Below are 13,560 nucleotides of genomic sequence, written 5' to 3' on the forward strand. Positions count from 1 at the left end.
GGACACAATTGTTTGCATGCTTAGACAGAAAAAAGTCCTGTAAGTGCCAGCATTCGCCAGCCAAACATGCTGGCTGGGAAATGCTGGGAGTTGTAGGATTTTTTTCTGTCTAAACGTACATAAGATTGCACCTTGAATCAGATTTACACTTGTTTCTGTCAGTGCCATCCCTACTAACAAAACACTCTTGTCTTTGAAACATGTCCCATGAGGGAACATATCAATGTTTTTCAGGGCAAAATATAGAAAACACGTAAGCAAGATGGTATCATCTGTCTTGGTATCAGTTTATTTATTTTCACATGTTTCACAAAGAACCAATGAGGTTTGCAAATTAGTTATGCCAGTTGGTCAATCCAGTTTTACTGGGAAAGAACGCTTATAATTGCTACCACTGTACCAAGAAAAATATATAAATAGGCAGTACACTAGATGCTCACCTCGGCTCTCTCTTTAAAAAATAGTGTTCTCGTTGTGTTTTGTAAGTCATGGTACAGTGGCATGGAATATTTGGGAGAAAGACTCCCCACTACAGTAATCTTGCTACCTGGTAAGATAACAAGAGCAAATGAGTACACTATCATCAATCTTCTTCAGAACTAGATTCATCCTCCTGATCAGACAGCTCAGCAACAGGGAAACGAAGAATAGCAGCCACACCTGTGAGCTGACCAAGCTGTTCCCCAGACACATGAAGGCTAGAGAAGATGCGAACAGTGCCCATGTTGTCCCGCACACTATCCACTAGCCGGACATACCGACTGCGAGTGGCCACATCCTGATGCCTAAAAAGTTCATCACTGATCAACAAGGTATCAACAGCCATGGCTTCGTTGGCCTGTTCCACATGCTTGAGGCCATAAAATGCTCGGTCAGGCTCATGCTGTAGCATCTTGTAGAAATCGTCTAAGGCTTTGACTTCGCTGGCCGCCTTAGTATCAGCAAGTCGACTAGTAACAGCTGGATCACACAGGGCTTCTTTCAATGCATATTTGTGTCCAGAGGAAGAGTGTACCTGGAGCATGAAAAATAACAGAAAAAACATAATTACCATTTCGACAATCCGTTGTTTCTCTCTTGAAATCTGAAAACAGAGGATTTTTTGTTTGTTTTTTAAAGCAAGAAAACAAGTGATTTAATTGCTTCTTGCTAGGAAAGAAACAGATTTACCAACCTGAAAAATAGTTACATCATTCAAGGAGGATTTCATATTCAGCTGCATCCTCCTGTTTGAATTCCTCCCTAGTCCACACATTAAATAATTAGCTTTTTAAAACTGTATGTTTTAATTACACTCATATTATGTAGAAGAATTCACTGTTAAAAACAATTTGAACGACTGTCATATTACTATGGAGTAAGTCTCACTGAACCTAGTTCAACTAACTTTTCAGAATCAGGCTCCATACACTACTTCACAAACTCCATGGGCATCCAAGAACAGCTCTTAATATTAAATGCAAATAGTAGCACAAGGATGCATCCTCACTGACTCCTTATTTTGGAAATTTGTTTCCAAAGTCCCAAACACTAAAATGTTTAGTCCGGCTTTTAATAATAGGGATTTTTTTTTTAAAAAAGGACTACTATATATATATTGTACTCTGTATAGCCTAAGGCAGAGTAAGTGGGTTTAACTAAAAGAAAATATACTGGCCATTGCTTCAAAGAGAGATACTCTCCATTAATATTAAAAAAGTACTTTAGTTTAGATCCAATATGTGAAAAGAGAGTGTCAATATTTAGTTTAAGAATATTAAATACTAGGGCAACTACATGTTCCTTTCAAAAAATGGACAAGCAGTTAGAAACGATGTTAAATAATATGTTTGATGAATTTACATACAAAACTCCCCAGACTATTTACAGTACTTTTATTTTCAATAAGCAGCATTTAGTTGCTCATGCTTTAAAACTACATTTCAACCAATCTTAATACTTTTGATGCCAAAAGTTTTAGCACAGTACAAGTACATACCATGCACACAATTTCAAAAATTATAGTTTTTACCAAGTACAATATTGTATGACATACAATTCATACTCCTGACTGAACTAGCAATACTATTCAAGCTTTCATTAGCATGCATAACCTTTATTCAATATTAATTCTAAAAAAAAAAGCTGAACAGTAGCATACCTCACATAGAATCATAGAATAGCAGAGTTGGAAGGGGCCTACAAGGCCATCGAGTCCAACCCCCTGCTCAATGCAGGAATCCACCCTAAAGCATCCCTGACAGATAGTTGTCCAGCTGCCTCTTGAAGGCCTCTAGTGTGGGAGAACCCACAACCTCCCTAGGTAACTGATTCCATTGTCGCACTGCTCAATTTATGCCTCAGTAGCAGGACTTCAGGCACAAACAGATTTTCTAGTTTTTTCAACCAGCCTTTAAGTTTAAAACTCTAGTATCACAAAAAGGATGTGGAGTAATTGATTCCCTATGCAATCCTGTACATGCCTAATCAGAAGTGTGTTTCACTGAGTTCAATAGGGCTTACTCTTAAGTAAGTGTTCTATGTTCCCAAGTGGTTATCTACAGGCCTGCAGCCTAAATAGAAGAGGGGATTGGATTAAACCACCATCTAATGCTAAAGTCTATTAAAACATTTAATTTCTTTCCTTACATTTTTCCTTCTACTTGACTTGTAACTCAATTCTAAGCATATTTATTTAGAAGCAAGTCCCGCAGAATTCAACAGGCTTACTTCAAAATATGGGCTGAAAACTTCAGAGGCAGGAACTCAATCCATCCAACCCCAAATAACTGATAGAGCAGGCTAAAATATAAAAGTGTTGGAAAACAACAGGATGGTTCCATAAGACATGACATCTAGCTGACATCTAAATGACTGAATACTTATATTCACAAGAGGATAAGCTACAGTATGAATTATCTGGATGCCATTTATGCCTTATGGAACTGAATATAGTAAGATGGATGCTAATTCTTATAACTTTTTTTTTTTTGCTGCTTAGAGGTTTTTAATTGTTTGGTCAATTTTCTTATAACGTATATATTACTATCTATTTTGATAATACGCACCCACACTCACATCAGTTTATATAATCTAGCCCTCCCCAACCTGGTACCTTCCAGATTTGTTGGGACTGCAACTCCCATAATTCCCATAACGGCCATTATGGGAGTTGTAACCCCAACACATCTGGAGGGTACCAGGTTGGGGAAGGCGTTACAAGCCATACAATCCCACTGTATCAGGATTTTCCTTCCCTTGAATTTTACGGAATCCATTGCCTTGAATTCTGAGTTTTATTTACCTGCAGGAACTTGGAGCGGTTCTCCAGCAAGAGTTTGTTGTCCGTCTTGACCGCCTGCTGGAACATGTAGTCGCAGAACTGCTCTCTCACAAAGCCCGGGCTGGCCACGAGGACGCACTTCACCACCTCGAAGTTGATGTGGCGCTGGATGGCTTGCACCACCTGCTCGTAGAACCTCTCCAGGGCCCGGTCGTGCTGCGTGCAGTTGCCCCTCCGCTTGCGAGGGATGTTCACCTCCACCTTGGCGCGGGTCAGCGTCATGCTCGGCGTGACCAGGCAGACGTGAGCCAGCCCTTCCTGCATCACCACGGCCGCCACGTCGGCGCTCCAGGCCGGGTCGCAGGCCTGCTCGATCCTCTCCAGCACCACGCTGTCCCACTGCTTCTTGGCCAGCGTGAACTGGCGGTTGGGCTCCAGCTCGATGGTGTGGTAGGCGCCCATCTTCACGTACTCGTTCTCCTGGATGTTGGTGCCCTTGACGCGCAGCTGGCACGCCTGCGAGTCGAAGTCGATGGTCTCCACGCAGAGGGTGAGCGTGGTGCGGACGCGGTTGCTGCCCACGCTTCCCGTGGCCGACTCCGTCTGCACCTTGCGGATGGTGGAGGCCCGCAAACTGTCGCCCACCTGCAGCAGGTTATAGGCGTGCCACATGTCCTCGGGGTCCTCGGGGATAAGCGTCACCTGCCCGGCGTTGTCTTTCTCGATGTCCTTCCGCACTAGCTTCATTTTGGCAACGCGCGCTAGCGCCTCGCCAAGGCAGACGCGGCGGCGCGCGTAAAGACGCGGGACGCCTCGCCTCGCTCCTCAGGCCTGGTCTCCGGGCGGAGGGCCCGGACGGCGCCAAACCGCTCCCGCCACCGGCCGCGGGGTGGTGACGGGGCTCGGCCGCTCGCTCGCTCGCTGACTCACGACGAGGAAGGCCGGCGCAACCGCTCGTCGTGGTGGTCTTGGCGGCTGCGCGAGGGCGCGGCTCCCCAACCACTGCTGCGCCCCGGCATCATCACCAGCCGCTTCCGCGAGTCATTGGAATCAAATCTCACCCTCGTCGGCCGCGCGGCTGGCTGGTGGGGGAAGGAGCCCGAGACGGGCCGTAGAGGAGGAGGGGTTGGGAGACTACACGTGACAGGAGTCTCGGAAGAGAGGAGGCAAGGCCGGCCTCACACGTGACGGGGCACAAGGCAGACGTTGGCTGGCTGAGATCCTGCTGTCAGTCATCTCAAACAGCGACTTGCGAAAGGAGGAGGGCGGGAGTTGTGAAGATGCGGGAGGAGGACGAGCTGTGGTATGAAAGCCAGACCCCTTTACGCGTGAAGTCGGCAACGCGGAGAGAAGGAACGTGTTGCGTTGGGTTATTGGTGGTGTTTCGGGTGTTTCAGCCAGTGGTTGCAGCGACCTATCCCTGCAGTTTTTGGTCTCTCCCGGGGGCGCAGTCTTCCTTTTCACGAGTGTAGGCACTTTGCAATTCGCACGTTTCTTCAATTCGCGTTATGATATTTCAAAGATCACTGGGATTTTTGAACATTTGTGTTTCCCATTTGGGTTGTCTAACACAGGTACAACAGACACAAAGACAGAAGTGTTGGCCATAAAAATAAATAAATCCCCAAACCTGTATAGTGTAATACTTTTATGAGGCCGATCACCAAAAACGTGCAAGGTTCTGAGATCTCCAGATTCCTTCATCAGGCAAAAAAGGGTGAGTAGAGAGACATGCTGACAACATCTTCCAGTCAGTATTACTGGACACACTCCTATTCCTCCCTCGCAACTTGCTTTTTGTAACATCTTGCCTGATCAAAGAGATCTGCAAAGCTTGCACGTTTGGGGAGGGGGTGATCTTGGAGTTGCCCTAATAAAAGTATTGCACTATATGGTTGGTAACATGGAAGGTTTATTTTTAAAAAAATACAGCCTGGTTTTCATCAAGTCTGTCCCTGCTCTGCAACACAGGACAAGGCTGGGAAGAATAGAACAGGACATGGTGCAACAGCACCATCCCTTCCATGTTCCCCAGCAACTGGTGTACATAGGCACAGAGCCTCTGATATTGGAAGTAGTACGTAACCATCAGGACTAGTAGCCATTGATAGCCTTCTCTAGGCCCTCGTCTTGACGATGTCGGGTCTGCAGTGCGGGGTGCTGCCACATTGGCGCTCCTTAAAACCATCTACAGCGGAAGGAGCGCAGTTTCGGGCTTTGCCACTGTGCCCACCCACCCGAGCACACACGTGGCAGTTCATACTCTAATTAGCTGAATGATGATGTATTACACCTTTTTGATTGCAATTTGTACGTCTGGTTATACATATGGTTTTAAAGTTTTTCTAATTAGATATTATAAATTTTTTAAGGTACAGATACTTGTAAAATGCCTCTAATTGTAAATATTATGATACAAAGGACTTCTTTGTTTTTTAGATAAAGCCCTGAGGAAGAACGCAACTGCGTTCGAAACACGTAGGCACCTTGGCACTTTAATAAAACTTTTGCTAATATTTATGTTTGAAGATTACTTGGTTCCACCCTTGCCTTTGGCTGTTTTTTACTCCCCCTTTTTTTAAAGCTGTAAATGCAAAGGGTCGCATTTACATCTAAATGTGGGGAGGAGGAACGGGGTGCTCCCTCCCTCGAAAAATATCCACCACCCCCTTTCAATTATTTTTTAAAATTTTTTTGATCAAAGGTCCGCAGAGGCACGGAGCCTCACTCCAAGCTAAAAAAGTCAGGGTAAGTGCCTGACATTTTTTTAGAGCAGAGCTTTGGGGTTTTGCCCCTGGATTGCTTCAGAGTGGCAACTGTGTCATGTAGATCATCTGCCGCCACTCTGAAGCTACCTCGGGGTGGGGTGGGGAAGGGCCTGTCTAGACAAGCCCCAGGAATTTATCCACCCCCGCCTTTTAAAGCCATCCAAATTGGTGGCCATCACCACATCTTGTGGTGGTGAATTCCATAGTTTAACTATGCACTGTATGAATATGCAGGTGAATAAGCAGGTTGCAATGGCACCTGCTATGGTTGACTCCCATGACAGGTGCCCCTCCATACCTAACCCTGGCACCTGCTCTAATTGGAGGTAAAGGATTCCTCTCAATCAGTAAATGAATGCCCTTGATTGGAATACTTGGTTTCCAGTAACAGGGATTTCTGCTCCTTTTGCAGAATATACGCTGAAGACTTAGCATCACCTTTTGGAACCTTGTTATGGTCTGAGGAGGTTATTATAGCACCAGAATAGCGAAATGCATCAAGTTCTTAGCTATGCATAAATTACCTTTATTTGCTGGCCATGGCTTTCTAACTCATCTAGTAGAGGCTGATGGTAATTCATTGCCTTTTACTGTTAAATACATTCCAATGAAATATGTAATCCTGCTGGTGTAGGAAACCTATAAACTGTAGTCAGGTTTGTCAATGAGGGTAAAGTGGTTTTGGCACTATGGCACTGACGGACAGATGGATGGTCGGAGGTTGGGAGAGAAGGACAAGAGAAAGCTGGAAGTTCTCAGCAAACCATCAAGGAAGCAGAAGTGGTATCAATGTCCTTATACCTGGTACCAAACCATCCCCTGCCTTTCGAAACCCCCAGAGCATTAGCAGCCAACAACCATGCTTCAAGAGATTCAGCAGCCACACTTTCAATGTGCCTGCATGCGCATAGGGCTCTCAGAGGAGGAAGCCAGCATTAACGTCACTCTTTTTCCTTCCCTGTTCTTCTGTAAGCATGCTCAATGGGCCATTTTCTGCCTTAGATCACCTGTCCACAACTACATGATGTGTCTTCGGGAGTAGGAAGCGACTAGCTTTGAGCATTCCACAAGCTGTGGCACAGCACTTCTCCTGTTGACCTTCAAAGCTTTTCACGGTCTAGCTCCTGCCTATCTCTCCTCTCTCATCTCACACTATTGCCCCGCTCGTGCTCTCTGCTCCTCTGATGCCATGCTTCTCGCCTGCCCAAGGACCTCCACTTCCCTTACTCGGCTTCGTCCTTTTTCTTCTGCTGCCCCTTACGCCTGGAACGCTCTTCCAGAATACTTGAGAACTACAAACTCAATCACAGCTTTTAAAACTCAGCTAAAAACTTTTCTGTTCCCTATAGCTTTTAAATATTGAGTTTGTTCTGACTCTATACTGTTAGCTTCACCCTACCCGGTGCCTGTTTACACTTCCCTGTGCCTGTTTGCATTCTCTTTCCCTCCTTATTGTTTACTACAACTTTATTAGATTGTAAGCCTATGCGGCAGGGTCTTGCTATTTACTGTGTAATCTGTACAGCACCATGTACATTGATGGTGCTATATAAATAAATTAATTAATTAATAATAATAATAATAATAATAATAATAATAATAATAATAAGCAGAGTGAAGCACAATTGGTTCATTATGTACAGAATTCTTGGCCATAGAGCTTAGCAGCTGAAACTGCTCTCATGCACCACATGTATAAAACTTGGAGTTAAATAGTTAAATGTAGTGGATATCTCCAGTAACTCCTGATATATAATATCCCTCACCTCTTCCCTGTACAGTTGGCAGTTGGATCACCTTATGAATATTTTACATAACAATTTCAAAGTCAATGAGACCAAAGCTGCAATCCTATATCCACCTACCTAGAAGTAAGCACCAATCCTGTATCCACCTACTTGGGAGTAGGTGGATACTTGTGAACCACTTCATAAGTAAGGTAAGCACAAGAACCACAAACCAAACCCATGAGAATTTCTCTGAAGTTTCTTATCCTTTGAATTTCTTTTAGAAAGCAATTTATTTTCCATTAAATTGAATGAGAAAGGTGAAAAAATATGCAAGAGAAATTTTCAACATAGCACTAGTTTACATCCTGAAAAATAATTGCTTTTTAAATGACAAGTGTGTTGCAGTTTTCAGTGAGTGTTTTCAGTTGACTCTTGTGCAATGTTCAGAAAACAATTAGGAAAGAATTTGACATAAACTTTGGCTTATTTCTCAAGCAAACCATTTATGCAACAAGGATGCAAAGGGGGAATCAGTGGAAAACAATCCGCAAAACATGTTAGTAAACTCCTTATACTACAATTTCATTTTCAGTTACAACAATGTTTAAACACAAGACACTACAATCTGATCATGATGTGCTATTTTTTTTTAATGGCCATTGATATCTGTTATTGCAACTTCAAAAAACATACAGTGAAGTGCTTCCTTTTTTCCACCTTGGGCCAATCTTCATGGGTGATTCAGTGCAGAGGGGGAGCACTTTGGGGTTGTTTGCAACACATGACATCATCGCCAATCCGCAGCAATGCCGCCCCTTCGCGCTGGAAAAAGCGCAGTTTCTGAAACTCCTTTCAGTGCGTCTTTTTGCCCCTAAACTGCAGCTCCCATGCAGTTCCCATTCCCTGGATTAAACCCTGAGTGTGCCTCTGTCCTGGCAGTGACGTGGTTGAGGGGTGCGTGGCTGCCCCATTCCCTCTTGTTTCCCCATGTTCAGTAGTTTTTCCCATTGTTAAAATCTCCAGCAGCGCTGCAACAATCATTCAGAATACCGCAGTAATGGAGACATTCATTCACCTTATGTACCCTATTTTTAATCTTTAACATATCCCAATGCTGGATGAGAGGCTCTGTGAAGCCAGACCCCGTTCTATGCATGTTTACTCACAAGTAAGAAGCCTCGTGTGGCGCAGAGTGGTAAGCAGCAGTTACTGCAGCCGAAACTCTCCCCATGGCCTGAGTTCGGTCCCAGCGGAAGCTGGTTCTCAGGCAGCCGGCTCAGGTCGACCTAGCCTTCCATCCTTCCAAGGTCAGTAAAATGAGTACCCAGCTAGCTGGGGGAAAGGTAACTGCGACTGGGGAAGGCAATGGCAAACCACCCTGTTACAAAGTCTGCCAAGAAAACGTCAGCGAAAGCAGGCGTCCCTCTAGGAGTCAGCAATGACTCAAGTGCTTGCATGAGAGGTTCCTTTCCTTTCAAGAGGTAAATATCTATCTCCTGCAGTCTCAAGCAGGGGTGTAAGCCCCATTGAGTTCAGTGGGACTTACTCTCAAGTAAGTCTTCATGGGAATCATGCTGCGAGGTTTACTTTTTCTTCAGTACAGCATGGGGATTCACCCCAATGCCAGATGAGAGGAGAGATATGTGGGGTAAACTACAGGGGCTTATTTCAGGGCTTCCAGTAAACTTCTCCAAGAAGGGAAGCATGGACAGGACTGGGGAACAACTCTCTTATTTGCCGAGCAACTTCTATGGGGTTGATGACATTTTTCATGATGAAATTGGCTTTGGCCTATGAGTGGCATACAAAGCAAAGGGTTTCAGATACGGCAATGCCAAATCCCATACCAAAGTGGAGTGATTCAGACCAAATCAGTCTGAATCCGAAGCGAGTCTGGATTGACCCAAAGTGGCTCGGATTGACCCAAAGCACTTTGGATCACTTTAGACTGATCCAGATGGTTTAGATACCCTGATAGGGATGGATGGACTCACCCACTCTTCCATGCAAGCCACCATTTTTATGGAAGATGGGGTCTCTGTATTTTCTTACATCTAATGTTGCATACAATGGTGTCTGTAAAGGGCCATTTTCAGAAAGGCCTTTTAAGGCTACCATTGTGCACAGCATTAGATCTATGAAATACAGATGGGTCCGTAAGTCCTGGCTGTTCTTGGCAGGCATGGGCAGATGCTCATCAGGCTGGGTTTGGAGTTTGAGTGGTGGTGGGGTCCGATGGACTCCTGGCTGGTCACCTGCAACATCCCTTCCAGTCTGGATGGTTGGTCTCACGCCTAGGAAAATGGACATCTGAATCTGGACTTGAAGTGGATTGGGCAGTCTGGATTGGGCAGTCTGAATCGGGCCAAGGCAGATTGGGGCCAATTCAGAAGCTCTGAAACAGCCTCCAAAGTGGGTTGTGGGGGGTCCATGAGCCTAGTTTTATGTAGTGCATACTCGGCTTTTATTGCTTAATATGCTGCTGACAGACCAAAGCCAATTTGAGGAAAAAGTGGAGAAAAACTGAAAATGCTTCTTTATGCATTTCTGTGAAGATTTGCCCCTTGTTTAGAATACACAGCATGTGGCAGAATTAGGGCTGTGCTTCGCCTTGGTCCTGAATCTGAACCGAGGCAGGCTGATTCAGCCTGAATCAGCTTCAGGACCAGATTAGGCTGCCTTGACCCGAAGCAGCCGAACTGCTTTGGGCTGATTCAGCCCAATAGCCAGTAGCTGATCCTGCCCACTCACCTACTCTCGGGACTTACCTGAGTCTTCTGCATGCTAGTGAGCTACCTGGCCTCTTCTTGGGTTGCTGTAGATCTAGTGTTGAAAACTATGGTGTCTGGAAATAGCCATTTCTGGCTGCTGTAGTTTTCAACACTAGATCCTAGATGAGGCCAGGCAGCTCACCGGCTCACAGAGGCTGCAGGTAAGTCAGCCGGCTGGCCAGGCAGCAGTGGTGGGGGAAGGAGCAGAGCAGGGGGGTAGTGGCTGGGAGGGTCTGGGAGCAGGGAGTCCAGTCGGCCTTATTCACGGCTTTTCTGGGAAACTGCAGCAACCACCCCTGCTTTGGCTTCAGAACCAAAGTGAGGCGGCCGAGGGCCAAGGTGCCCCAAATCATATCGGGGCTGATTTCTTAGAATCATAGAATACTAGAGTTGGAAGGGGCCTATAAGGCTATCGAGTCCAACCCCCCGCTCAGTGCAGGAATCCACCCTAAAGCATACCTGACAGATGGTTGTCCAGCTGCCGCTTGAATTTGGAAGCTCGAAATTGGCCTTCAGGTCAAATTGGGAAAGGGGGGTTGCGCTGCCTAGGCAGAATGTTTTGTGGAAAGATGCATTACTTTGAATTAAAATCTTCCGTCCATATATTAGAATGATGGATTATTTTACACATGTGAAGACAACAGGACTATTACTAAGATGGAACAACTATTAGGTGGATTCACAGTTGGCTACAGAATTGGACTCAAAGAGTACTTATCAATGGAACCTTCTCAAACTGGGGAGAGGCAACGAGTGGGGTACTGCAGGGATCAGTCCTGGGCCCAGTGCTCTTCAATATTTTTATTAATGATTTGGATGAGGAGGTGCAGGGAATGCTGATCAAATTTGCAGATGACACCAAATTGGGTGGGATAGCTAATACCCTGGAAGACAGAAACAAACTTCAAAGTGATCTTGATAGGCTGGAGTGCTGGGCTGAAAACAACAGAATGAAATTTAATAGGGATAAATGCCAAGTTCTACATTTAGGAAATAGAAACCAAATGCACAGTTACATGATGGGGGATACTTGGCTCAGCAATACTACAAATGAGAAAGATCTTGGAATTGTTGTAGATCACAAGCTGAATATGAGCCAACAGTGCGATATGGCTGCAAGAAAGGCAAATGCTATTTTGGGCTGCATTAATAGAAGTATAGCTTCCAAATCACGTGAGGTACTGGTTCCTCTCTATTCGGCCCTGGTTAGGCCTCATCTAGAGTATTACATCCAGTTCTGGGCTCCACAATTCGAGAAGAACACAGACAAGCTGGAGCGTGTTCAGAGGAGGGCAACCAGGATGATCAGGGGTCTGGAAACAAAGCCCTATGAAGAGAGACTGAAAGAACTGGGCATGTTTAGCCTGGAGAAGAGAAGATTGAGGGGAGACATGATCGCACTCTTCAAATACTTAAAAGGTTGTCACACAGAGGAGGGCCAGGATCTCTTCTTCATCCTCCCAGAGTGCAGGACACGGAATAACGGGCTCAAGTTAAAGGAAGCCAGATTCCGGCTGGACATCAGAAAAAAACTTCCTGACTATTAGAGCAGTATGACAATGGAATCAGTTACCGAGGGAGGTTGTGGGCTCTCCCACACTAGAGGCATTCAAGAGGCAACTGGACAACCATCTGTCAGGGATGCTTTAGGGTGGATTCCTGCATTGAGCAGGGGGTTGGACTCGATGGCCTTGTAGGCCCCTTCCAACTCTGCTATTCTATGATTCTATGGTTCCATCTGTAAATGGTGTCTACACTCTTGCCCTTCATGTAACATGCTAAAAAGAGCTTGTTGATGCTTAACATCAACATTCACTGCCATATCAAGAAGAAAGACTGTTGATGGTATCTTCCTAGCAAATCCCAAACTTGGTCAAAGCACTCCTAACAATACACTGTCAAGAACTACTAACCCCCCCCCCCAAAAAAAAAATAATAATCCAGAGATGGGCCATTACTCTGTCATAGGAATAGAAAGTGCTTAATAAACAAAAACAAAAGTGAAATAAATATAAAAAAGTGGAGAAGAAGCTTGTTTAGAAACAGATGTCATCATACATGTAGCATACTCTGTTTTGTGTAGAATAATCATATATTCAAGATTTCTTTAAAAGCTCATTTTTTTCAATAGGAAAAACATTGACTTGTCTTTAGCTGTGGCCCAGTTTTTTGCATACACTGTAGAAAGTCAAATACGTGTTCTGAGAAAGATATTGCGAGTACGGGTTGATGAGCCTAATCTAAAAAAAGAAAGAACCAACGAGCTAAAAAACAAAGCAAAAAACACCCAACAACGCCAAGTAGCTGATTTACACTGGACTATAATTTTGTCCTTAGAAGGGAAACAATGGGACTTCTGTGCTTGGGAACAGAATTCGGTCTTATATACAGGTTTCACTTATGTCAACTACCCAGCCTTTCCTGTTAAATCACACTGGAAAACTTTTAAAGTTCAAATTTATATTTTGGCTCTTGCAGCAGTGAAGAATATGCAAAATAGGCTTTGCCCTGCAAACCCATTACTTTTTATTCTGTGGTTTGGTTTTCAAAGAGAGAAAGGAAAATGGGAATGTAGCTGGACCTATCAGGGCTGTAAGTTCAGTCCTTAAACATGTTTGTTGAGCTTCCTGGGAATTATGCTTAAGACTACTGTCTTTGTTTCAGGTTATTCTTCTTCAGTTAGGTACTTGAAATGGGTTGCTTTTTTCTATTAAGTCACAGTTTAAAGAGATGAAGATGGTCTGTGATGAGCTACTTTAATCAGATTTCCTGTTTTTGTATGATCTAGAAGGGGCCCAAAGAAGTGGTTGTCTCTTTCTCTATACTTCCTTTATTTCAAAGAAAAATAATATAGTCTCACCTGTTACTCCGTATACTCAAGCAAGATCAGTTTCTAGATGTAAGGAAGGTAAATATGGAACCCAGGAAAAATAGCACCTGGATAGAAGGAAGAGAGGGTCAGTGGTCCTGTTCAGAAGACACCTTAAACCATGGCTTTAACCATGGTGGTTAAGGTAGAAAGCTGGGCT

General features: G+C 44.5%; 2 protein-coding genes across 2 annotated transcripts in view; both read right to left on the minus strand.

Moving 5' to 3' along the window:
- Positions 1–13,560, minus strand: part of ITGA1 (integrin subunit alpha 1) — a 125,696-nt gene that overhangs the window by 109,431 nt on the left and 2,705 nt on the right. The gene's annotated exons all lie outside the window — the stretch shown is intronic.
- PELO (pelota mRNA surveillance and ribosome rescue factor) lies at positions 267–4,379 on the minus strand. Its single transcript, XM_063128082.1, has 2 exons — positions 3,284–4,379; positions 267–1,015 (listed from the first exon to the last, which is right to left on the minus strand). Exons 1-2 carry the CDS (start codon positions 4,007–4,009, stop codon positions 584–586), a joined length of 1,158 nt encoding a protein of 385 aa, XP_062984152.1. The 5' UTR covers positions 4,010–4,379; the 3' UTR covers positions 267–583.

This window comes from Elgaria multicarinata, chromosome 6 (genome assembly GCF_023053635.1).
Source record: "Elgaria multicarinata webbii isolate HBS135686 ecotype San Diego chromosome 6, rElgMul1.1.pri, whole genome shotgun sequence".
NCBI classification, from domain to species: domain Eukaryota; kingdom Metazoa; phylum Chordata; class Lepidosauria; order Squamata; family Anguidae; genus Elgaria; species Elgaria multicarinata.